This window comes from Stenella coeruleoalba, assembly GCF_951394435.1.
Source record: "Stenella coeruleoalba genome assembly, chromosome: 3".
Classification (NCBI taxonomy): domain Eukaryota; kingdom Metazoa; phylum Chordata; class Mammalia; order Artiodactyla; family Delphinidae; genus Stenella; species Stenella coeruleoalba.
Window position 1 is genome coordinate 171,768,604 of NC_137148.1, and position 25,332 is coordinate 171,793,935.

At 55.9% G+C, this 25,332-nt stretch overlaps 1 protein-coding gene across 5 annotated transcripts in view; it reads left to right on the forward strand.

Moving 5' to 3' along the window:
• The window catches only part of CELF5 (CUGBP Elav-like family member 5), a 46,901-nt gene extending 23,659 nt beyond the window's left edge, over positions 1-23,242 (forward strand). Inside the window, exons 3-12 of one of the 5 annotated variants that reach the window (XM_079918891.1) lie at positions 8,801-8,852; positions 10,688-10,816; positions 12,296-12,375; positions 14,027-14,173; positions 14,930-15,071; positions 15,156-15,302; positions 16,802-16,864; positions 17,481-17,597; positions 20,209-20,352; positions 22,872-23,242. In XM_079918891.1, coding sequence (XP_079775017.1) covers positions 8,801-8,852; positions 10,688-10,816; positions 12,296-12,375; positions 14,027-14,173; positions 14,930-15,071; positions 15,156-15,302; positions 16,802-16,864; positions 17,481-17,597; positions 20,209-20,352; positions 22,872-22,999 — 1,149 coding nt within the window. In that variant the 3' untranslated portion in view covers positions 23,000-23,242. Of the gene's footprint in view, positions 1-8,800; positions 8,853-10,687; positions 10,817-12,295; positions 12,376-14,026; positions 14,174-14,929; positions 15,072-15,155; positions 15,303-16,801; positions 16,865-17,480; positions 17,598-20,208; positions 20,353-22,796 lie in introns of all 5 variants that reach the window. The other 4 variants (XM_079918889.1, XM_079918890.1, XM_079918892.1 and 1 more) reach the window with 4 other exon arrangements.
• The last annotated feature ends 2,090 nt before the right edge of the window (positions 23,243-25,332 follow it).

The window sequence follows — 25,332 nt, forward strand, 5'->3', positions numbered from 1 at the left end:
TGCCACCAGGGAAGCCCCTCTGCCTTTCTCTTATGAGGACACCAGTCATTGGATTTAAGCCTCACCTAAATCCAGGATGACCTCGTGTCCAGATCTATCACTTAATTACATCTCTAAAGATGCCTTTTCCAATAAGTTCCCACTCACAGATTCCAGGGGTTAGGACTTGGACATATTTTTAGGGAGGACAGCCATTCAACTCACTACAAGGGGTGACCACAAAATGAAGAGCCAGGTATAAGGGTCACTGTGGGCAGCATCTCAAGGGAGAACCAGGTGACCTGCGTTGATGGCCTCGCGGAGGGCAAACAGGGTGGCTTCTTGGAGGGGGATGCATTTGAGCTGAGTCTTGAGCAATGGGGAGGATTGTGGCAGATGGGGGTGGTGTGAGCACGGGGTATACCAAGACTTGGAAGCAGACACATGCCTGGCCTGCTGAGGGCAAGGACATGTGAGAGCCTGACGGACGAGTTTACTGCCCCCAGGGACACTGGGCAATGTCTGGGGACATTTGTGGTTGTCATGACCAGGAGATGCTGCTGGCGTCTTGTGGGTAGAGGCCAGGGATGCTGCTCCAAACCCTACAGTGCACAGGACGGCCCGCCACGATGGAGAATTCCCCAGCCCCAGATCAACAGTGCTGAGGCTGAGAAACCCTGTTTAGGAGAATGAGGAGACGGTTAATGTTCTAGAACGGTGCTAATAGAAATAGAATGCAAGCCATGTATAGCATTTAGATTTTTCTAGGAGCATCATTTAATGAGTAAAAAGAAACAGTTGAAATGAATTTTAATGCTATCTTTTATTTTAACCCACTATCTCCAAAATCCTATCAAGAGGCAGTCAGTAGAGCCCACGTAAAACTTATTAACGAGATAGTTCACATTCCTTTTTTTCATCCTAAGTGTTCCAAAATCCGGTGTGTGGATTGCACACTTCTGGTCCATCTCAAGTGGGACACTCAGTGGTTATCAGAGATGCTCGATCTGGATTTGCATTTTATAAAATTGACAGTTGAAAAAATAGATTCACTTGCCCAAATTGTCCTAAACATACTTAAAGGTTTTCCAAGAATGAAGTCGGCTAGTAACAGGTTTTAGACTTAGATTTACCTTTATATTAATTTTTAAAAAAAAATAAATTTATTTATTTATTTTTAGCTGCGTTGGGTCTTCCTTGCTGCATGCCAGCTTTCTCTAGCTGCGGCGAGCGGGGGCTACTCTTCGTTGCAGTGTGCGGGCTTCTCATTGCGGTGGCTTCTCTTGTTGCGGAGCTCGGGCTCTAGGTGTGTGGGCTTCAGTAGTTGTGGCTCGCGGGCTCTAGAGCGCAGGCTCCGTAGTTCTGGCACATGGGCTTAGTTGCTGCGCGGCATGTGGGATCTTCCCGGAGCAGGGATGGAACCCGTGTCCCCTGCATTGGCAGGCAGATTCTTAACCACTGCGCCACCAGGGAAGTCCTGTATTAATTTTAACTGAACACAATTAAACACAGTTCCGTTTCTCGGTCACACAAGCCACATTTCAAGTGCTCAGTAGCCACGTGTGGCTGTCGGCTGCTCTAGTGGATGGCATAGTTCTAAAATGTTCCAGGCCAAGAGTCAGGCAGCTTTTTCTGTAAAGCAGAAATGTATGGCTTTGCCGGCCATACAGCCTCTGTCACATCTACTCAAAGTGTAAAACAGTAACAGATGACAAGTGAACAAATGGGCATGGCTGTGTGCCAGTAAAACTTTATTGACAACAACAGATTGGGGGCCCGAATAGCGCTGTAGTTTGCCAATCCCCATTATAGACCATTGCTGTCCAACAGAACTTGAAGGCGGAAGTGCTCTCTCTGCGCTGTCCAATAGGGTGGCCACTAGCTCCGTGTGGCTATGGAGCCCTTGAAAAGGGGCAAGAGTGACACAGGAACTGAAGTTTTAATGTTATTTAATTTTAATAGATGTAAATTTAAACTTCCAATGTCTACATGTGGCTAAGGGCTACCGTACTGGACAGTGCAAATCTAGAATATTCTAGATCAGGGATCAACTACTGTTTCGGAGAGCCCAGACCCAGAATGTTCCAGACCAGGGCTCAGCCACCATATTAGACAGTGCAGACCTGGAATGTTCTAGGCTGGGGGTCAGCTACCATGTTAGACTGTGCAGGCTACAATGTTCTAGACTTGGGGTCAGCTACCATGTTAGACAGTGCAGACCTAGAATGTTCTAGGCTGGGAGTCAGCTACCATATTAGACAGTGCAGGCTAGAATGTTCTAGAACCAGGAGCATGGTGCAGCGTCACCATACATCTAGGCTAGGGAGTTCCCCGTCTCTCTTTGACACCTGCTGACAGTTGGGGATGGGTGAGGAGTCTCAAGCAATGCCCTTCTCTTCTTGGGCCTCAGTTTCCCCAGGGTTATCACTGTTTCCCAGCACTGCCGGGGCACCTCGTCCATCTGCCATGTCAGGGGGGCACCAGGGCTGCTGCTCACCCCATTTGAAAGGTGGGGAGACTGTGGTGAGAGAGAGGAAGGGACTTGTTTGACGTCACCCAGCAGAGTGAGGACTGCAGCTCCAGCCACCCAGCTCCACAGACCTTGAGCCTCTGGCTTCTCTGGCTCAGTTCCTGCAAGCTGGCCCCCTTCCTCCCTGGAGGTGTGGGCTGATGTTTGATAAAGAAGAAGGAGGTGGCTCGGGGCTGGACCCTGGGGACGGAGGGGCCCCTGGGGGCCACCTCCTGACTGGGGCAGCATTCTGTGGGAGTAGAGCCTGGCTTAAAATTTTTTTTCTTAAAATTTGAAAAATACTGCACACTTAGAGAAAAGTGCATGCAACCCAACTGATTACAAAGCAAGCACCCTGTTACCACTACACAGTTGGCACCCTGGACACCACCCCGTCCCATGTCCCCAAGCCCAAACCCCTCTCTTCTGTTGGAGGAGCTGCTGCCCTGACTTTTACGGTAACCAACCCCTGCTTTTCTTCTGGTACCGCGCCCGTGAGATTCAATATCACGCCTCAGCGCTTTGCACTTTGTCATCGCTGTGTGGTATTCCATGGCTGCGACACACCATTTATTCGTCCACTCTCCTGCTGGTGGACATTTGGGTTGTTTCTAGTTTTGCTCTTAAGGCACAGAGATCATTGCCGGTGTTTTGTCTTTGGTGGACACGTGCCACGTTTGGGTCAGGTGCATACCCAGGAGTTCCGATCCCTGAGTACGTGTATCTTCCAATTCTGATGAGCAAAGAAGCTGATGTGGAGGGTGAGCCTCCCTGCCTGAGAACACCCGCAGAAATGGAATCAGCCTTTCAGAACAAGCGCTGGAGGCTTGCTTGCCGATCGCACGAGGAGGCGTGGGGGCTACTGCGCAGGAGACCCCCTTGCCTGTCAGCGGCAGCGGAGCACAGGCGTCCGAGCCCCCTCCCAGGCGTCTCCGCCAGAGGATGGAGCCTCGGCCGGCCGCAAGAGAAAGCCCACCCCGCGGGCTCACGTCTCCGCGCACACCCGCGCGCACCGCTCGGGAGTCGGGGGGCGGGGAGGCCGGGGCTGGGTTGCGGCGCTAGAGACGGACAGCCACCATCTCTCCTGTCCCCGTGTGTGTGCGTGTGTGTGTGTTGGAGGAGTCGTATAAAGCGGATGCTTCTGTTTTTCTGTCTCTTGATGACCCAAGAGGGGGGTGGTCCCCGTCGTTTGCCGGCCCGGTGCATCTCTCTGTGCCCTGGCAGAGCCCAGGCCCCCACCCCCCATAACGCTGCTTTCTGCAGCGAGTGACCCACCCACTCTCACTTCCAGTTCTCTCCTCGAGTATGACAGCAGCGTCCGTGGGGGACGCAGTTTAATCAAATCTCAGCACTCTGGAATAGGATCCTACATTGAATAACAGAAGCCCAGAATAGAACCCAGAATGGACCGCAGGACCCTGGAATCCACGCTGGGCAGATGTCTCTGATTCCCGCAGGAGTTCTTTGCTGGCTGTCAAACCCCAGGACGGGGTTCCTGCGGATGGAAGGGATCCCCCCTCCCCTCCTCATACCCTCACCTCCATCGACAACAGGCAACAGGTCCAGCTCCTGCCTCTTGGACGGTGAGGGGCTGGGCCATGTGAGGCAATGCCATCTCTTTCTTCGTGAAGGCCTTGGTGGGTGAGGGATGCCCCAGACCTGGCGGCCGCCCTGCTGCTCATCTGAGCACCCTGGAAAAGGATGAGTTTGTCCAGCTATGAGTCCCCCCACAGGCCCCTCCTGAAGCCCCTTCTGTGCACACAGGGGTCTCTGAAGTGGTCCCTTTGCACGATCCAGCCCCATATCCCATGACTCGGCTCAGAGTCAAGCCAACCCTGAGAATGGGCCGGGGGGCCCCAAAGTGCCGAATGTCTCATGATTTGGCTTCCCCAGACCTCAGTCTCCTAGTCTGTAGAGTGGGTTTGCGGAGTGTTTTGAGGGTCCTTTGAGGTGACACAGGCCAGATGCTGAGCACACACTTGGCAAATAGATGCTGAGTGAATGAACGCAGGGTCCCAGGCAAGTCGAGCTGTGGGACTCTGGCCAGTCATGTCTCTTGCTGAGCCTGTTTTCTCCCGTGAAATGGGGACAGTGCAGACATGCCTGGCACGAGCTCTTGGGTTACTTCCCGTGCAGGGCACTGTGCCCAGCACGCCTGCCTCACTCTTGCCCATAGGACAGGAGTCTGGAAACCATAGGTCTCGTCTCGTTTCATCTCAGTTGTCATTTGTGGACCCTATGCTGGGTCTTTCTGGGGAGGAGTTCCCAGAGCCCCCCAGCCCTGACTTCAGGAGTTCATCCCAAAGAGGGACGGTGTGTGTGTTGGGGGATGTGTCACCACCAAGGCAATGCCTGGGCAAAGCAACCAAAGCAGATGGGGATGGAGGGGAAGGCTTCGGGGGTGGGTGGCATTCAAGGGGCTTGTGGGGCGAGGATGGGGTGTACAGGGGCGCATTCCAGCCCTGTGTCCTCGGGGTGTGGGAGGAGGAGGGGCCCGGAATGGCTGGGACTGAGCAGTAAAGGTCCTTCGAATGCCAGGATGAGGATCTGTCACTCTACCCCAAGGGCAATAGGGAACCAAGGCAGAATCTAGACCAGGAGAGGGGCTTGGTCTGGAGGTTGGGCTGGGGCTCGGGTGGGAGAGGAAGAGGCTGGAATGGTAGCCCGGGCGGCCCAGATAGGGGTCCACTTTGCTTCCTTCCCTTCCGCACCATCCAGAAACCACCCAGGAGAATATTTTGGGCCCCAGCCTGTCTACCGAAGAATCTTCCTACAGTTCCTCCCCACAGTGGCCTCAGTTTCCCCATCTGTAATACACACAGGTCAGACATACGGGACCCTGTTTTCCCAGTGGTGTATGGCTTGATTGAAGTCACTCAGCAAAAGCTAGGTGGCAGAGCAAGAACTGGATTCCAACCACTTAATGTATGCCCACCCAGAGCCCTATCCCACCTGATCCTTGGCTGGAGGAATGGCTGTGTCTTCAGAGGCCCCCGAGGAAACTGGCAGTAGGTCTGACCCCTGCTTCTGATTTTCTCCTCTCTCTTTCTGATTTGCTATCTGTAAAAGGGGCATGTTCCCATCTCATAAAGTTGTTTGGAGATTAAATGAATCAGTGGACGTAGGTATGGCTCCAACATGCTCCCCCCGCCCCACCACCAACTCCTATTCATACTTCAAAACCCACTGCAGATTTTCCATCTTCAGTGCACCCCCAGGATGATAGCCTTTGGCTCTTCATTGTTCTCGGCTCTAGGCTCTCCCAGCACTTGATCCTTCCCTCTGCCCCAACCCTGACCCCATGAGTCTGGAAGTGTCTGCATATGCCTCTGTTTCCCCCTCTGCCAGACTAGTGGGGTGCTCCCTGAGGCTGCAGAATTACTCAGCATGAGGCACAGGTGAATGTTGTTGAATAAGTGTAAAGAGGAAGGGAGGGGGCAGGGAAAGGGTGCGGTGATGGGGAGCCAGAGAAGGTGGAGGAGGGAGGAAGGGCACTCGGCAAAGACCTCAGTGGGACAGATGGAGAGAGGGAGCCGGAAGGAGGTGGGCAGAGCCAGATGGGCGGGTTGGGGTGGGGGGGAGACCCAGCTCTCCCCTGGCACGCCTCCTCCCGGCTTGGGCGGGCAGCGCGCGCAGGGCCCGGCCTCTGGCGGGCGGATCGCCTGGGCGTTGGGCGCGGAGAACGAGGCGCGGAGCCCGGAGCCCGAGTGTGCGTGCGGCGTGTGCGCGCCCGTGCGCCCAGGGCCAGCCGGGCGGAAGGCGGCACATGGATGCCAGCCTGGCGCGCGTCTGCAGGCCGGTGGGTAAGGCGAGGCGCGGGTCCGCGGGGTGTGGATGGCCGGGCCTCGCAGCCTTGGCTTTCGAGTGGGCGACTAGAGAGGAAGGGGCTGGCCACCTGGCTTCTCAGAGCCAGACCAGGACCACCCCCCCACCCCCCCGCCGACCTGACCCAGGAGGGGGAAGAGGCCTCCCAGTCGGAGGCGGAAGGTCCCAGGCTCTGCAGCGGGTGGGGGAGGTGGGAAGCAGGTAGCCAGGCCGCGAGAATGGGGTGGGGATGGAGGATGCCGTGATGGGGGCAGGTTCCCTCCCTGTGGTCCCCCTCTCTCGCTCCCTCCCTCGGCTCATCCATCTCCAGAAGATTATATTTAAATATCTCTTTTGTGCAAGGCAGGAGCTGGGCTCGCCCCTAAGAGGCGGTTTCCATGGCAACAACAATTGCCAGCTTCCGTGTGGTGAATCAGCGTTGCCATGGCAACCCCATCCTCATCTGTCCAAGGTGCTGGGGGTGGGGGGGGGAGGTGAGGGCCAGCGGAGGCGGGTGAGAGGGGTGGGGGAACGGGAGGCTGGAGCCCAGGTGCCCCATCCCCCCCACCTCCCTTCACCACCTCAGTCTGCCCTCAACCCAGAAACTGGTCCCATGGGTTGAAATAATCTCCCCTCCGCCTCCAGCTAGAGGGGTGTGGCACCCAGGTGAAGAGGGCCCAGGGTGTGTGTGTGTGTCTGTGTGTGTGTGTGTGTGTGTGTGTGTGTGTGTGTGTATGGTGGGGGAAGGGGGATGTGGTTTGGCCTTTCCCAGGTGGTCAGGGTTCCTCTGAGGGTGTGGCTGGGTGGCAGGAAGATTGGGCTGGGGGAAGTGGGGGCCAAGTGGGGAAACCAGAAGCCTCTCTGGTCTGGGGCTCCCAAGGCTGTGTTCACATTGAGGAGGCCCATATGTGCCCCAGACACACACTCAGAAAGAGGGAGGGTATCAGAGCAGGAGGGGCTCACCGAGGGGAAGGGAAGCAGAAAAATAACCTCTCCAGGCCTTGATTTTGACATCTGTAAAACAGCGTAAAAATTGTGCATCTTTCTGAAAGCTTGCTGGGCAGCTGCACTGTGATTTAAAAACATGTTTATCAAGCACCTCTGAGTGGCTGTGGGGATCTACTCCGAGATTGTCTGACCTGGGAGGGGGGCTGGGACCAGCACTCTTTCCAACCCCAGGCCTGGTGCAGAGGGACCAGATGCCTTTCTATGCTGGTGGGTGTTGGCCACTTCCTTCTCGTCAGTTCAGTTCAGCAAACTCCTCTGATTCTCTCCTGTACCCTGCCCTGAGGGGCGGGGTTGTGATGTTATGGTCTCAGTCTGGAGGGAAACAGTGCAACACATAGACACTTCCTGCCCTGAGGCAGAGGGAGGAAGGGATCCAAAAAGGTGGAAGGATTGCCTGCATGGGGACTTTTGAGCTGGGTTTTGAAGGATGAGTAGGAGTTCACCAGAGGCACCGGGTCGGGAGGAAGATTCTGTCCTAGAATCAACAGAGAAGCAAATGCCACCCAACCCCACATCCCTCAAATCTGTTCTGAAATATTCGCATTAGCTGATACCAATGGCTGGGTAAGTTGCAGGAGTGGGGATTAGAGAAGGATTTCTTCCACTGAACAGTTCACTGGTTTCTTCCATTTTCAGTGCTGGGAGTGGGGGACAGAGTCCAGAACAATAAGTCCAGATTGCAGGCCAGTCCACTGAAGTATGACAGTTCCCCCCATTCGAGGCTCAGGGAGCTGGCTAAAAGTAGCTGCCTTGGTGTATCAGTCAGCTACTGCTGAGTAATAAACTGCGCCAACCATTTTATTTGTTCATGATTCTGTTGGTTAACAAGCTCAGGCTGGGCTTAGCTGGGCAGTTCTACTGGTTTGTCCTGAGTCATTCATGCAGTTGCAGTCAACTGGGGCTCGACTGAGGCTAGCTGAGCCAGGACTCCCATGCGTTGTGTGTCAGCAGGGCATCTCCGTGCATGAGATCTCCCGTCTTCCAGTAACTCGCCTGGATTTGTCCACCTGGCAACCTCCATGGTTCCAAAAAGGCAACTTCTCTTGAGGGCAAGGCTTGGAACTCTCACAACTTCACTTCCACCACATTCTCTTGGTCAGAGCAAGTCGCATGGCCAAGTCCAAAAGCAAAAGGTGGAGAAATAGACTCCAGTTCTTGATGAGAGGAACCACAAAATCACGTCACATACAGGGACTGCAGGAGTTGGGCCATCTTTGCAAACAATCTATCACACCTGGGGAGGCAAGAAGACTCCCTGGATGAAGGGTTATTGTTACTGGGCTTTGAAGGCAAAGTGGGAGTTTTCCAGGCAGCAAGAGCAAAGCCCTGTAGGTGGGACCATGTGTCACTTGGTGTGACTGAGGTGCTGGTTGCTGCCAGAGGTTGGTGGGATGCTGAGGCTGGGGAGGTGGACAGGAGTGCCCAGCAGAGCTCAGGTGAAGCTCCCACCCATGCTACCCCCACTGCCCACCTTGACCTCCCTCCCCCCTCTCTCCACAGATGGCACGGCCAATCCAGGTGAAGCCTGCGGACAGCGAAAGCCGAGGAGGTAGTTGTCATCTCTCCGTGGCCACCAGGCTGCGGGTTGGCAGAGGAATGGGAGGAGGGAAATCCTTGCACAAAGGTGGTGGGAGAGGCAGAGGCCCAGGCTTGGGTGGGGTGGGAGAGTAGGGAGGCCGTGTCCCCTCCTCCTAACCACAGGGCCACAGGCCCAGCAGTGGGAGGTGTGGCCAGGTCCTGCTGCTTTCCCCTAGAACTTGAAATACCCCACTCATCTCAGGGTGCAATAACGGGGATCTTCAGACGCAGAGGGGATGGGGTCCCTGAAGGACTATGGATTGGTTTCTGGGCTCTGCGTGTGTGTGCATGTTTGCATGTCTGAGCAAGTGCAGGTGTGTGTGTATGAGCATGGCTTCCTGGGCACGGCTGTGCGCAGATGTATGCGAGTGTGTGCCCAAGTGCATGTGTGTTTCTGGCAGGTGCAGTGGGGGTGCCTGCCTGACTGTGTGCACATCTGCGTGCCTGGGCTTTGCGTGGGTGTATATGTTCAAGTGTGTGTGCTTGACTGTTCCCGGCTGGGCGTGTGGGTGTGCAGCCTGGGCCCCGTGTCTGCATTAGGCTGGACCTCTGGGTGGCTGTGTGCCCATGGGGAGATGCTTGGCTGTCCCCAGTGGGATCCAAGGCTAGTCATTCTTGGATATTTTTGACCCCCCTCCCCATCTCAGGTGGATGGGGTTCTGAGGGAGAGCAGCCAGCCTTGGAGGTGCTGTAGCGGGTAGGGCTGTTAGGACCTCTTTGTATGTGTAGGATCCTGGTAAAGCCCATCGGGAATGGGAGCCTGTTTTCACACTCTCCAGCCTGGCTTCCACTGTGGGTCAGGGACTAGAGGGGGGGGATCTGCGTGTTTTCATCTCTGTCTCTCTGTCTCTTATTCTCTCTCTCCTTCTCTCCCTCTCCCTCCATCTCTGTTTCTCTCTCCTAATCTTTTTCTCTCCTCCTATCTCTCTGGTTCTCTTTGTGCTTCTCTGTGTATCTCTCTTTGCCTCTTACTGTCTCTCTTTGCCTGTCTCTGTCTCTCAGTCTCTCGCTGTCCCTCTCTCTCCCTCATATGTCTCTCCCTCCCTCCCACCCCTATGAGTGACAGCTGCCAGAGAATGGGTTTCCATAGTAACCAAGCTCACCCTTCCTGGAAGAGGAAGCTGCCGCGTTCCTGATGACAGGGGAGCAGTGCAATTCCCCCGGGGGGAGAGGGGGACAGAGTTCTGGTACCTCACATGGGAGAGGCTGGTCCAGACTGGCCGCTGGCCTTAGAGTTGGGCAGGTCCCAGCCAGGCCTGCAGCCAGGCCCCAAGCCAACCCCAGGCTCCCCAGGCACCTGGTCTCGTGCCCACACACTGTTCATTCATTCAATAGACGTTGATTGCTTGGCCCCTCCTGAGCCCTGGCAAGGTTGGACAGGGAGCTCTGCTGGGCACTGTGAGGATGCAGGGGCCCTCAGCGCTCACCCCTGCCTGGAAAATCTAGATGGCAGACAGACAGACAGACATGGACCCGGGCCAGGCAAGGCAGTTCCTAACCCTGGTACTATGTGTGGACTCTGAGTGCATAGGAGGGAGAGGCCGTTTTGCCCAGAGGGTGGAAGCAGTTGGACAGAGAGGCATTCCAGGCAGGGGGCACTGCATGAGGTGGGACCTCGCAGGCACGTGGAAAGGTGGAGAGACCTAGGCAGGGAAAACGCGTGGCTGTGTCCTCCCTCACACGCGCAGAAGAGGGCCCAGGGGGGTCCAGGCGCCCTGCTCCACGCCCTGCTACCTCCACTCTCTGCTGGAGGGACGGAGAAAATTCCCGGAGCCTAGGACTCGTCTGAGGTGGTGTCTCCGCCCACAGGGGACCGGAAGCTGTTTGTGGGGATGCTGAACAAGCAGCAGTCAGAGGAGGACGTGCTGCGGCTGTTCCAGCCCTTCGGGGTCATAGACGAGTGCACCGTGCTCCGGGGGCCCGACGGCAGCAGCAAAGGTGATGGGCCGTGCGCGGGGCTGGCTGCTGGGGGCGGGGCTGTGGGAGGGCGGGGCTGGAGGGATGGGGCGGGGCGGAGCGGGCACAGGAGAGCGCGGCGGGATCCAGGGGGCGGGGCCGGGATCGTGGGGCGGGGCTGGCCCACAGTGGGCGGGGCCTAGCACGAGGAGAGCGGGCTGGAGGAATGGGGCCCCGCTAGGTACACAAGAGGGTGGGGCTCGCTCAGGTGGCGGAAGCGGCACATGGGAGGGCGGGGCCGGCTCCGGGGGGCGGGGCGAGCAGAGACTGTCCAGTCCTACGCGGTCCTACTCGTGTGCTCGTGTCCGTCTGGGGCTGCCTGTCTCCACCTGACTCTGTCCATGGGGCTGTTGCCGTCTGGATTTGCCTATGTCCTGTGCCTGATCCTACTTGCTCCACCGTTCCTGTATGGTTGTACCATGCAGGAATGATTGTTTAATGATCTCCAGAAACTTGTTTTCCGGTCTACTCACGTTACTGCATGTACCTAGGGTTGAGTATCACTCCGCCTGTGTCTCTTAGTCTCTGACACTGTTTCTGAGTGTCCAAATGGCTATTTCTGTTTGGGTATCCATGTGCCTGGTGGTCTCCGTCTACCTGATTCTACGTGTTGAGGTTCATCTGTCTGGGACTGAGTCTCAGTTTGCCTGTCTCTGCCCTGGCGACTTTACCTTACTGGGACTGAATGTATCTGATGGTCCCTGACTGTTTATTTGCCTGACTCTTTTCTTGTAATTGAGATATGATCACATACTGTAAAATTCACCCTTTTAAAGTGTACAGTGAAGTGCTTCACAAAATTCACAAAACTGTGCAACTGTCACCACTATCTAGTCCCGGAACATTTTCACCCCCCTTACCCCAAATCTGCCTGGCTCTTCCATAGCCCTCTCTCTGTCTGGAACTGTAGCCTATGACCGTCTGTCTGGATTTGCCTGTGTCTGGTGGTCTCTGGTTGTCTGTCCACCTGATTCTCCCCTTGCCTGGTGACTTTTCGTCCCCATCTATCCAACTCTGGCCACATGGGCGTATCTGTCTGGGTCTGAGTGTACCTCTGCCTGAGTGTGCCCACAGGACTGCATCTCTCTGTGTCTGTGTCTGATGGTTTGTCACTCTAATTCTGCGTATCTGATTACAACCCTGGATCTCATGGCATTGGTGGCTAGCGGGCGTTCTCTAAGCCCATCCCCTTCACTTGTTCTAATGGGCAGGGCCTGCCTCTCCACCTGTGCACCTCCTCACACCCTCTGATGAGGTCTTGGACAAACCGCTATCTGGCTGGCTGGCTGTGTGCTTGTCTTACTGTCTGATCCTTCCTTGTCCAGCTGTCTGTCTGAACAAATGGCTGGCTGTCTCTCGGATGTCCGACTTTTGGGCTGCCTGTGTCCACGCTGACCGGCCGTGCAGGGCTGTCAGCCCCTCTCCTGTGGCCTCTCACCCGTTCCCCTTCTCTCGGAGCAGGCTGTGCCTTCGTGAAGTTCTCCTCCCATACGGAGGCTCAGGCGGCCATCCACGCCCTGCATGGCAGCCAGACCATGCCGGTGAGTCGGAGTTGCCCTGGGCGATGGGGGTAGGGGTGGGAAAGGAGCAAGGGGGCCCGGCCTTACCATCCCAGCCATCTGGTAGCCCCTGGCCCTTCTTCAGAGAGGTCATGGTGGGGAGAAGAGGCGCAATCTCTGATGGTGGTATGGGTGGGTGTATGTGTGTGATTGTGTGTGTGAGCCTGCAAGTAAGTGTGGAGTGTGTATGGATGTCCTGCCAGCACGTGGCTGCCCGTACGCGAGTACGCGCAGGCCAGTGTGTGTGTTGGTGTGTGCACGTGTGCATGTCTGTGTGTGAGCGTGTGGTTGTGAGTAGGTGGGTGTCAGTGTGCACACGAGGTGTGTGTAATGGGTATGGATACGTGTGCACGTGTGCACTGGTGCATATGCACATGTGTACACGTGTGACTGCATACGCACAAGTGTGTTAAGTGGGTGTGTTCGTGTGAGCACACATGTGCAAGTATGTATCTGAGCGCACATGTGTGTTTATGTGCGAGTGTGTGTCTGGGTGACGTGGGGGGAGCTAGTGCACGTGTGTACATCTGTAGGAGTGTGAAGGCAAATGTCTGTGTGTGGAGTGAGCATGCATGTGAATGTAGGCAGTCACGTGTGTACATGTGTGACTGTGTGCACGTGAGTGTGTGAGTATATGTGCACGTATTTGGGAGTGTATGCATGTGTGTGTGTGAGTGTCAATGATGAGTGTGTGGGCAGAATGCATGTGTAAGTGTGTGCAGATGTGTGTGAGCCCCAGAGGAGCAGGGAGAGATGGGGCTGGAGGGGCCTGCGGTTCAAGGCTGAGAAGCGTGGGGTTCCTCCTAGGGTGATGGGGGGCCCCAGAGGGAAGGAACCAGGTCATTTGGAAATGTCCCTGTGGGGCCAGAGTGGGGACGAGTCTGGAGCCGGGAGCCTGTGGGCCTGCAGCAGTGAGAGCCTGGAGGGGACCACACAGGTGTTGGGGGTGGTCCTGCCTCCCAGGAAAGTGGCCCTGGGAGCCACCATCACTGTACATAAATGTCCAAATCTGCCACGGGGAAGACAGGCCTTGGGGACCCACCCTCTGTTGTTCTGGGAAATGGGTGTGAAGAGCAGGGCAGTCTCAGATCCTTCCTTCTATTGCTCTCTGGGTCCTCAGGCATCAGTTTTAATCCTTAGAGGGGCAGGAGTCAGCTCATCCGAAGGTCAGGCTTTCTCATGCTCCGAGCTGTCCAGTGATGGAGCTGGTGGGTGGCACAGAGAGTGAGTTCTCCATCAGAGGAGGTATTCAACCTCTCTGATGGTTGGAGCCTTACCTGTTCTCGGGTATGGGTGACAGCTATAGGGTCCTCCACGCGGGCCCCCATTGTTCCCTTCCAGCAGTTGGATTCTCCACCCATTTTGAGAGTGTGTTTGACAGTCAGGGTCCTCACTATGCCCCAGATGCAGCCCCCCGCGCCCGGACGCCCCATTTGTGCGCACGAGGGGGCTGCAGGGTCAAGTGCGAGACCTGGGATGCTGATCTCCAGACTGTCCTCACTGTGGCACCTGGGACTTCGAGGGTGGGGCTGACAGCTGCTGCTATCCACACCCCTACACCCCTCGTAAGGGACCCCAGAGTCCCGGCTACGTCCCCCCTTCTTTCCCTCCCTGCTTGCGGCTGCCCCTGCAGGGTGCCTCCTCCAGCCTGGTGGTCAAGTTTGCTGACACGGACAAGGAGCGGACACTGCGGCGCATGCAGCAGATGGTGGGCCAGCTGGGCATCCTGACGCCGTCCCTCACCCTGCCCTTCAGCCCCTACAGTGCCTACGCCCAGGCTGTGAGTGACCCCAGCAGACACACTTCGGTCTCCAGCAGGGCTTCTGAGACTTCTCTGGGGATCTGGCTCAGTCTGTCTCACTCTCTTTCTCCATCTATTCTCGGTCTAGGGCTTCTGCCTCTTTGCCCATCTTTCTGTTTCTCTGGCCCAGTCTTTCTGACTCAGGGCCTTATTCTGGCTGTGGCTGAGTCCCCAAATCCAGGCCGCTTCCTGACCCCAACCCCAGCTGAGCCCCCAGCCATGGACTACGCTCCGAGCCCAAGCTGAGCCCCAGCTCTGGACTGACAGGACACCAGACTCAACCCCTACATCCAGCCTGAACCCTCACCCAGCGTGAACATCAAATGAAGATCCAACCTTTAGTTGACCCCCAGATCCTAGCTGTTCCCCAAATCTAGATTAGCCTGAATTCTAGCTAAACCTCCTGGCTGACTCCAAGCTGAGACCCAACCCTGAGTGAGTTCAACATCGGCTGAGCCCTGGTCCCAGACTGAGTCCTGATCTTAGACTGAGCCCTAATCCCTGGCTGAGCTCTCATTCCTAAATGAGCCTGGAACCTAGTCTAGGCCCTGATCCTACACTGAGAATTAATGCCAGGCTGAGCCCCAATTCCTAACTGATCCCTGACCCCGACCTGAGCCAAGACACCCGGCCTGACCCCCTAGTTCCTGGAGGACCCGCCCCCCACCTCATGAGCCGTGATCTCAGGTCAGGTGCCACTTTGACTGTGCACGTTGACTCCCTCTCCACCCCCAGCTCATGCAGCAGCAGACAACGGTCCTGTCCACCTCAGGCAGCTACCTGAGCCCTGGCGTGGCCTTCTCACCCTGCCACATCCAGCAGATCGGCGCCGTCAGCCTTAACGGGCTGCCCGCCACACCCATCGCCCCTGCCTCTGGTGAGAGTCCACCAGGGACCCATGGATGGGTGGGCAGGGCCGGGGCCAGGATCAGGCTCCCCGTGACGCTCTTCCGCTCCCCAGGACTGCACTCGCCCCCGCTGCTCGGCACCACCGCCGTGCCCGGCCTTGTGGCTCCGATCACCAACGGCTTCGCAGGTGTTGTGCCCTTCCCTGGCGGGCACCCCGCCCTAGAAACCGTATATGCCAATGGCCTTGTGCCCTACCCAGGTAACTCGGGTGGTCCCCGGGGGCCGAGGAGAGTGGTAGGAGGCAGGGAGGGTGTCCCCGGGACAAGCATGAGTCCCTATGCCTTGGTGTCCAGGGAACAAAGGGGCAGGACAAAGGGAGTCTCAGGTGAACAGATACTAGCTGTGGGCACAGAGAAAGAGGTTAAACATAGAAACTTTGCATCCAGACCTTTCTGGGTTCGAATTCCAGTTCAGTGGCCCTGGGAGGTTTCTTTAAGTCTCTGAGCCTCAGTTTGCTCATCTGGGAAATGGGGCGGATAACATCAGTCATCTCATGAGATTGCACTGACGAGGCAATCAGTCTGTAAAATGCTAACGCGTCACCTGGTACCAAGAATGGCACCATCAATCTTCATTAGTAATCGTTACCATTTGGGAAGATATCAGTGCCCATATTCATTCATTCACTCATTAATTCATTAATTCAATATTGGCCATGCACTGATTTGTTGGGCTGGGCTCTGCCCTCCTGAAGCAGAGGTCTCACTTTCCTCTACCCTATACCATAATTTCAAGGCAAACATCTTCCCACACCTTGCTTAGGTGAAGTATGTCATCTGCGTTTCCACCGCTGAGAATTTGTTTATTCTTACCTTGCAATGATTGGCGCTCACGGGGAGTTTCAAAAATAATATAGAGAGGTCCTGGTACCCCTCACCCAGCGTCCCTGGATGCTAACGTCTTATGTAACCACAGTATGTTGTCAAAACTAGGAAACTGACATTGGTACAGTACAATGAACTCAACGGGAGTTGGAGAGCCTACTCAGACTTCACTATTTACAGGCACTTGTGTGTGTGTGTGTGTGTGTGTGTGTGTGTGTGTGCGTGGTTCTATGTCATTTTATCACAGGTATAGTTTCATGTAACCACCACCACAATCTACATACAGAACTGTTCCGTCACTATAAAGTAATTCGTTCATGCGACCTCTTTACTGTCTTACCTCTCCCCCATCACCACCCCATCTTCTAGCAACCTCTCTCCATTCAAGATTTTTTTGCTCAATTTTCCCCAGACTCTCCAGCTCTGGTTGCCTAGACAAGCTCTCCCCTACCCCTGTGTCCTCCCCTAGGGACCGTCGGAAGGTCACAGCCACGTAGGGGATCCATAGGGTGTCTGATGATCAAGGTGTGGGGAGGGATAAAGGGAAGGGATGGGGATGGGTGGTGATCAAAAGCAGAGACCTGGAGTCCTGGAGAATCCAGAGAATAAAAGAGAGGACCAAGGGGGGTCAGGATGGGGACAGAGAGTTGGGGTTGATTGTTAAACCTCTCTGGAGTCTGAGAAACCTGGATTCGAGTTTGGCTTCTGTCATTTCCTACCTGAGCGGCCCTGTGCCAGCTGGTTTCCCCACCTGTAAAATGTTTCCATACCTGTGAAACGTTTATGCAGAAGTGAAGCTGGGAGTGGGTGTTGCGGGGTGGATGGACGACTTCTGCTGCCCCCGCCCCACTCAGCCCCTCCGTCTGCCCCGCAGCTCAGAGCCCGACGGTGGCCGAGACCCTTCATCCCGCCTTCTCCGGAGTACAGCAGTACACAGGTAGGGAGGCAGCGCGGCCCCGCCCCGCGCGTGACCCTGCCCCTCGGCCCCCGGCGTCCTACCTGGGCTAGCCACGCCACGCCCCTAGCCACACCTAGATATGGTCCCTGCCCTCAGAGCCGTCCTCTCATCCTACCTTCCCTCTTCTGCCTGTGCCTACTACTTTGGGCCCAATCCCAGTTCTTGGCCTCCCCAACGCCCCGCCTTTCTTCAACATTTGGCCCTGCCCCTCATAACCTGCCTTTGGTACCGCCCCTCATGTCCTGCCCAGACTGACCCCGCCTCTGCCAGGGCCTCGCTCGGATCTCTGGCTTGTCTTCTAAAGGCTGCCTTGGCCCCGCCCTCAGCCAGGCCACGCCCACTCTGCTCTTCCCTGTTGCCTTGGCCCCTCCCTCCAATGCGACCACGCCCCTCCCAGACCCGTCCTCGAATGACCACGCCCCCTCCTTCTTCCCTAGACGGGTCCTTGGCCTTGCCCTCAGACCGTCTCTCCCATGTGACCACACCCCTCCGCCTTCCCTAGACCCGGTCTTGGCCCCACCCTCAGCTGTGACCCCGCCCCTCACGTCTTAGCCCCGCCCCCACGCGCACCGGCTGCCCACCGGCCTCACGCCCGCTCCGCCCTGTGTCTCGCTCCCGGTCTCTGCAGCCATGTACCCCACCGCGGCCATCACGCCCATCGCGCACAGCGTCCCCCAGCCGCCGCCCCTCCTGCAGCAGCAGCAGCGAGAAGGTGAGGGGGCCGCGACCTCCCCTGGGCGCCAGCCCCGCCCTTTGACCGCCCCCCTCCACCTCCAGGACCCCCGGCTCGGCCTGGCCTCGGGGAACCGCTCGGCCTGGGGTCCGGACAGACCTGGGTTCAAGCCCCGGCGTAGCCCATGGGTGTTTGGGGGGGCGACTGACTCTTCCTCTCTGAGCCTCAGTCTCCTCCTCCGGAAAGTGGGAATGGGGCTAGTCCCGACCCAGTAGGGATAGCAGTGACCCAGAACGGGATGATTCTCTGAAATTTTTTTGAGAGAATTTAGGGGGTGGCATGGTGAGGTATCTCGGGGCAAATGAGGCTTCCTCAGTAAAGTCAAGGGGGCGAGGAGTTAGATTCTGGAGTCGGAGGACCGGGATTCAAATCCACCCAGTTCTGACTTGTGAGCGTCATAAGGAAGGCACCTCACTACTCCGGGCCTCAGTTTCCTCATCTGCCACTCAGGCGACCACCTTACTCCCCTTGCTGTGGAGTAAGCAGCGGCGGTTCCTGACACATAGTGGGCACTCAGCCAGGGAGGCCCTTCCTCTCCTTCATCCATCTAGTGGGGGTGGGGGCGGGGGCTGGGGAGAGGCAACCAACCAGAAAAGCCCCAAATCGCTCCGCGACCTGGGAAGCTTTCGGGTGGCCTGGCCCGCAGACTGATTTCTGTGAGGCTCTGTTCAATTTCTCCCTTGCCCTGGGCCTGCAGGAAGGGGAACACTGGCAGGGTGCAGTGGAGAAAAGCTGGTCCCGATGCAGTCCGTGCTGCTGTAACAGGATGTATGCTTTCTGGAAAGTCACCTGAGTTTGCAGAACCTCACAATACCAACTACAAGGCTCGTGGGGGAAATGGGGTCGTGGTACACCATTCAGAAACGTTGGCTATGAGGTGCCAAAAAAGAAAAAAGATAAGATGCTAATGAAAACAGTAGCACAGTTTTATGCGTGTTAGATAGTTTAGAGATACCCGAAGAGTACAATAAATTTGGTACTTTATCTTGGAAAAGACCGCAAGTTTGCAGGGGGAAGTGGCATCCGAGGGGTTGCAGCATGTGAGTTACCTTGAAGTGATGGAAAGGCTTGTCTGAAATCAGACGGAGAGTCGGAACCCCAGACGGGGATGGGCCCTGCTCATAACATACTTGGAGAACTGAGAAAGTTGATGTTGAAGCTGTATGTGTGTGTGTGTGTGTGTGTGTGTGTGTGTGTGCATGCGTGCGCGCGCACATTTTGCTTTCTTATGAGGTTCGGTGCAGCTGCGTGTGGTTTTCTGCATTCACCTAGTGTTTCTTGGAGATGAGATAGCACACAGACAAACACGAAATTCTTGTTTGCTCAAAACTGTTCCATAACATATCAGTTGTATGGGAACACACTTGCATTTTAAAAACAAGCATGTTAGGGAATTCCCTGGAGGTCCAGTGGTTAGGATTCGGTGCTTTCACCGCCGTGGCGCTAGGTTCAATCCCTGGTCGAGGAACTAAGATCCCACAAGTCTCGGGGCATGGCCAAACAAACAAAAACAACAACAACGACAGCAACAAGAAGCATGTTAGCAGAACTGTGGTCCCCATCAGGAAGATAAGGGTGGATGTGGATGTGAATGTGTAATCTTGGATTTTGTATTTTCTGGGGTGGGGAATATTCATTGTGAGGGTGGGGGGATTCTCGGTGGTTTGAGGGCTACCTTTTTGTGGGGGGACCTGGGAGAAGGTTGTCTGTAGGTTTTGGATTAGAGGCAGGTTTGAGGACTGTTGATGACTTTGGATAATCAAGGTTTTCAAATGCTATTATTATTTATGGTTCTTATATGAGCCATGACTGGGGATTACTGGGGGAGGGGATGATTCTGAGGGTTAGCTGTGCTTTAAAAAATTATTTCTGGTTGATATAGCATATCATTTAAAAATTACCGGCGGTTTCAGAATATCTGGGGTTCGGGACTAGAGAATAATCTCTATTTTACTTGATTTTATCTTTGCATCATTTTTGAAATTATCCAAGGTTTTGAAAATTATCCAAAGTTTGGAGGGTTGTCCAAGGTTTTGAAAAATATCTGGGTATTTGGGGTTTAGGACCAGGCAATTACTAGTCTGATTTTATTCTGTGATCATCAGACTTTCAAAAAGGCATATTTCATTTTAAAACCAGTTTTAGAATTATGGAGTTATTGCAAAGACAGTACAGAGTGTCCGTATACCCTACGCCCAGTTGATCTGATTTCTATAAATGACCAGGAGTTTGAGGCTTAGGGATTTTCCGGGGTTGGGGTTGTATGGGATTTTTGGATTATCTGGGGTCTGGGATGGAAGAATTTATCTCAGTTGTGGAGGGTAGGAATCATACGAATTTTATAAGTTCTCTGGGGCCTGAGGATCATTAGAGGTTTGGAGTGTCTGAGTGTGGGATTTTATAGACAAGGGATTAGGGCTCCCGGCCTTCCCCTTCCTGCCACTTCCATGCCTCTTCTTTCTGAGTGTCACGGGGCACCCCTCTCCCAACAGCTGGAGATGTCAGATGTGGGCTCCGGACCCGTGCCCCTCCCCCGGGGGTCCGCCTCCTCTCCTTGGGGGCTTTATGTCTTTCTCTCCCCCACCTACAGGTCCCGAAGGCTGTAACCTGTTTATCTACCACCTCCCCCAGGAGTTTGGAGACACGGAGCTGACGCAGATGTTCCTGCCCTTCGGCAATATCATCTCCTCCAAGGTGTTTATGGATCGGGCCACCAACCAGAGCAAATGTTTTGGTGAGTCCCTGCTGCGGGTGCCCCCTCCTGCTTGCCAGCCCCGTCCCACGCGCCCCTCGCCCTGGAATGGGGGTTGGGAGGGTGTGGTCAGCCATGAGACAGGTCTGGTCCAAAAGAATCCCCGGAGGTCCAGTGGTTAGGACTCCATACTCTCACTGCCAAGGGCCGGATTCAATCCCTGGTAGGGGAATTAAGATCCCATCAGCCGAGCGGTGTGGCCAAAAAAGAAAAGAAAAAAAAAGAATCACATTTATAATCAAAGTAAACACTTATTAAGCACCTACTGTGTGCCAAGGACTCACCGTGCAGCATTTCTAAGACTCCCTTGTTCATTTATTCATCAACAAATAGACATATGGTACACCTACTGTGTGCCACCGCTCAGCATTGTGCCTGGCACACAGCAGTGCAAGAAGCCAACAAAAATCACTGCCCTCTGAAAGCTCACAGTCTTGCCACTCTGCCTGCAGAACTTTCTCCGATGATAGAAATGCTCTACATCTCTGCTGTCTGAGCCGACCACCCCATGTGGCTGCTGAGTGCTTGAAATGTGACCAGTGTGACCACAGGACTGAATTTTTTATTTTACTTAATTTTAATGAATTTCAGTTGAAATAACCACCCATGGCCAGTGGCTGCCGACCAAATTGGAAAGCACAGGTCCAGGGGGAGGAGATGGAAATTAACAAATATAGGATATAGGCCAGGGAGTTATAAATGGTATAGACAAAAATAAAACTGGTGAGAAAATACAGACTGATAAGGAGGAGGCAACACTTCAACTGAGACCTGAATGATGAGGAGCCAGCCATGGGGTGTCTTGGAGAAGAGTGTTCTAGGCAGAGGGAACCGCATGTGCAAAGGCCCTGGGGCAGGACCGGGCCTGGCATGTTGGAGCAACAGCGAGGAGGCCTGTGTGGCTGGAGCAGAGTGAGCGAGGGGGAGAGAGGGAGGGGGGAGGGCAGGGAGGGGACGGGGCAGGTCGTGCAGGGCCTTGTGGGCTGTGGCGAGAACTTCCTTGTCCCCAGAAACAGAGGACATTAAGGCTCAGAGAGGCACGTAACTTGTCCAAAGTCACATGGCAGCAAAGAGGCAGAACCTAGGTTAGAACCAGTCTGTTTGACTCCAAAATCTGGGCTCTGAACCCACCCTGTCCTCTTGGAAGGGTCGACTTCTGACTATTTATTAAGCACCTCCTGTATATACTCGTTATCCAACCATAAAAGGGAAGAATTATCCCAATTTACATGGGGAGGAAAGAGAGGCACAGAATGGTCAAGCGACATGCTTGAGGTCACACAGCAAGTTAGGGACACCCCCCCCCCCCTCCAGTGCCCAGGCTCTCTCCTCTACCTCCTGCTTCCAGGAAGAAGAAGGAAATTTCTGGAGGAAAACCTACTCTGTCACATTCAGCAGTCAGGGGGTCACATGCCTTCTCTGAGCCTCAGTTTCCTCCTCTATGTAATGGGAGGTGTGGGTGGTGTGAAGACATCCACCCACCCCAGCTCCAGATTCCCCTATGGCTCCCCATGGGCCTCAGCCAGACCCCTCAGCCCTGACCCCACCATCTCTCTGCATGACCTCCCACCCAGCCTCTCCCATGGAGCTCAGGTATCCTGCCCCCAAATGCCCGCACATGCAGTCCTCTCCCCCTGGAGGACCTCCCCAGCCCCTGTGGTCTCTGCACAGTCCCCCAGGAAGTCTGTGAGGACCAACATGTGAGGGGCAGGAGTAGGGCCAGGTGGAGGGTGTCATGCTGGTGGAAGCTTAAGGCGGGGGTGGGGGGATGCTGGAGTGTTTCTGATGGCCCAGGGTGAGGGCGCGTCTGGGACTGGAAAGAGAGACAGAGACCAAAAGAGAAGAGACAGGAAGGGAGGAACAGAGAGAAGAAACACAAAGACACACACACACACACACACACACACACACACACACAAAGACAGAGAGAAACAGAGAAATGGGACTGGAAAGAGAGACAGAGACCAAAAGAGAAGAGACAGAAAGGGAGGAACAGAGAGAAGAAACACAAAGACACACACACACACACACACACACACACACAAAGACACAGAGAAACAGACAAGTACAGACAGACGGACACAGTCACATGGGCAGACAAGACCCCAGATGGATAGAGATCTCAGAGGAGGCACAGGGTGGGCATCCAGAGCCTCGAAGGAGGCAGGCATGCGGTCTGGGGAGGGAGAACATGGCCCTCCCGGGGCCCCCAGAGACCCAGCCTGTCCCCCACGTCAGTTGGGAAGTCTCAGCAGAGCAGACCCCAGGTAAGGAGTGAGCGCCCCGTCCCGCAGGCGCGCAAGCCCAGCGCGTGTCAGAACCAGGCCAGGGCTGCTGTGTGTGCTCTGCGAAGCCCTCCCACCTCCCTGGGCCGTCTGCCCCTGCGAGCGTACACCCCCGCCCCCAGGACCCCGCGAGCCGGGCAGCCAGGGCTGCAGCGCTGGAGCGAGCAGAGGACGCCCGCGTTGCCCTCCATCGTGGGTCCACCCCGGTCTCCGCAGGCTTCGTGAGCTTTGACAACCCGGCCAGCGCGCAGACCGCCATCCAGGCCATGAACGGCTTTCAGATCGGCATGAAGAGGCTCAAAGTGCAGCTGAAGCGGCCCAAAGATCCGGGACACCCCTACTGACCGGCCCACAGCGCCCCGAGGCTGCGGGCTTGGCCCAGGTGAGCCGCCAGGCGGCCCCGCCCCTGCTCCCGCCCCCACCCCGGTCTTGTCCGCACCCCCTCCTCATTCTCCAAACCCTCCCGAGGCTGGGGGGATGCTGCAAGAGGCTACAAGGAGCCCCCAGGTTTGGTTGACGGGGACAGAGCTGGACGAAGACACCCCCAATCCCCCCCCCACCCCCCACCCCCGTGGTCAGGGCTGGAACCGGAGCAGTAGGATGGGGTTGGGGAGGGTAGTTAGGGAATCCTTCCTGGAGAAGGCTTTGAAGGATGAAAAAAAGTTCACCTGAGAGATGGGGCTTGGTCTGGGATGGGGGCGGGCTCTGGGGAGGTGTTTCTGTCCTGTCCTAAGAATCTGTTCTCTCAGCTGGGCCCCTCTGGGAGCTCTTCATTTGGCATAATTCATACCCAGTGGGTTGATGGGAGAGTGGAATATTTGCCCCACCCGACAGCATGCGGCGGTGGGTGTGTGTCGGAAATCCCCTCGAACAGATGAGCAAATCCCCAAGAGTGTTTGTGCCATCAGAGTGAACACCTCTGTCAACTCATCGCTTCTTTGGGGAATGAGCCGTGAGCCTCAGGGGCCAATGGGGAAACTTATAAGTGAGCCCAAGCCGTGGCAAGCCTCATCTGTGAAATGGGCCCGTGCCTGTGGCCTCCTCCAGGGGTCGCGGGGCGGAGTCACGGGGCACTCGGTGTTTTCCCGGCTGAGCCCAGGACCAGCCACCTGGAAAGCTCTGGAGAAGTCGTTTTGATATTTTCCTCTTAACCGCCGTCACCATCATCATCCCAGAGGCTCCTCTGGGGTCTGGTGCGAAGCAGGTGCTCAGTGAGGGGCCGTTCCCAGACCCTGCCGGGGCAGCACCCACAGATTCCAGGGTGTTCAGTCACCGGGTCGTGGGTCGTCGGGGGCGCGCTCGCGGAAATCCGCCACCAGAAGCCAACAACAGGATTTCGGCGTGCTTTGAACATGCTGACAGCAAATCCTCACTAAGCACCTACTGTGCGCCAGACACTGTTTCCAGCACCACGAATGAACAGAAATGGGGGCGGGGAACCGCTTCGTGGAGCTTCAGGGGCAGGGAGCTGGGAAGAGGAGGCAGAAAGAAATGTTTGTCCCCAGTGGCCGGATGAGGACACGGGCTTGGCGACCCTCGGTCCCTTCCAAGCCGGGTGTGTCAGCCTCCAGACCCCGAAATGGACTTTTTCTGCAAAGGTGGGGGCCCTTGGTTCCCAGACCCCAGCCTGGCCAGGGCAGGGGGGTGGGTGGGAGGTGGTGTTGTCGGCCGACGTGACTCTCCCGCTCCCAGCGCCGCGCCCTAACGCCCCTCCCTTCTCCGCCAGGTGAGGGGCCTTCCCACTTCCAACCGATCCAGGACTTTTACGTAAATTACAACTGAGTTTGGACACCAGCCCCCCCCTTCCCCCCTGACCCCCTCCCCATAATGTGAAACGCTGCCCAAGGCCACATGGAATGGGGAGGGGGCTTCATGGTCTGCGGGGGACTCCTGAGTTGGGGGCCAAGGGGTTCACTGCCCCCTCCTGGGAGATTTCCTCGCTCCCACCTTCCTCCCACACACACAACCTTTGTGGCTTCCCCAAATGAAATCGCAACTTTTCCTATATATATATATGCATATATATATAGAGCTATAGACAGTATATATATTTTTTGAGTATAGATCAAGGGACCAAACTTTTCCGACTTCCTTCCATCCAAGAGAAGGTGACCCTGGGCCGGTCACTCAGCAGGGACGCTCAGAAGGGCTGAGGCTGGCGGGGCAGCCCAGTGTCCCCCACCTCCCGCTGTCATGTCAGACCAGGGCGCCGGCCAAGCACTGGGAATCATCAGCCAACGCGATATACCTCCAGGACTTTTGACACCCCCCTCCCCCCGCCATCGACGATTCTCGCGAGCCTGTGGGCTCAGCCGGCTTCAGTGTCCCTGGTCCTAGCTGCAGCTTCTGGAACCCCCATCCCCTTCGTTCCAGGGCCCTGCCTTCCCCAGTTGTAGGCACAAAACAGACCCCTTGGCCTCTCCCACCCTCTCCCCTCCCCAGTCATAGCCTTACTCATGTGACCAATAGCCCTTAGCTTTCCGTCGGGGACAGACAGGGTCGGGGGAGCCCCCCACCCCTGGAGCCCCTTCCCAAGGGTAGGCGGCCACCCTCCCTGCCTTTGGATCACCAGCCTGGAATTCACAATCTCATGACCAAGATCGCCACGTGCACTGGACAAGCCCAGCTTGCACGGGCTCAGCATCCCTTCACCGGAGATACCTCTACAAAGTTTTTT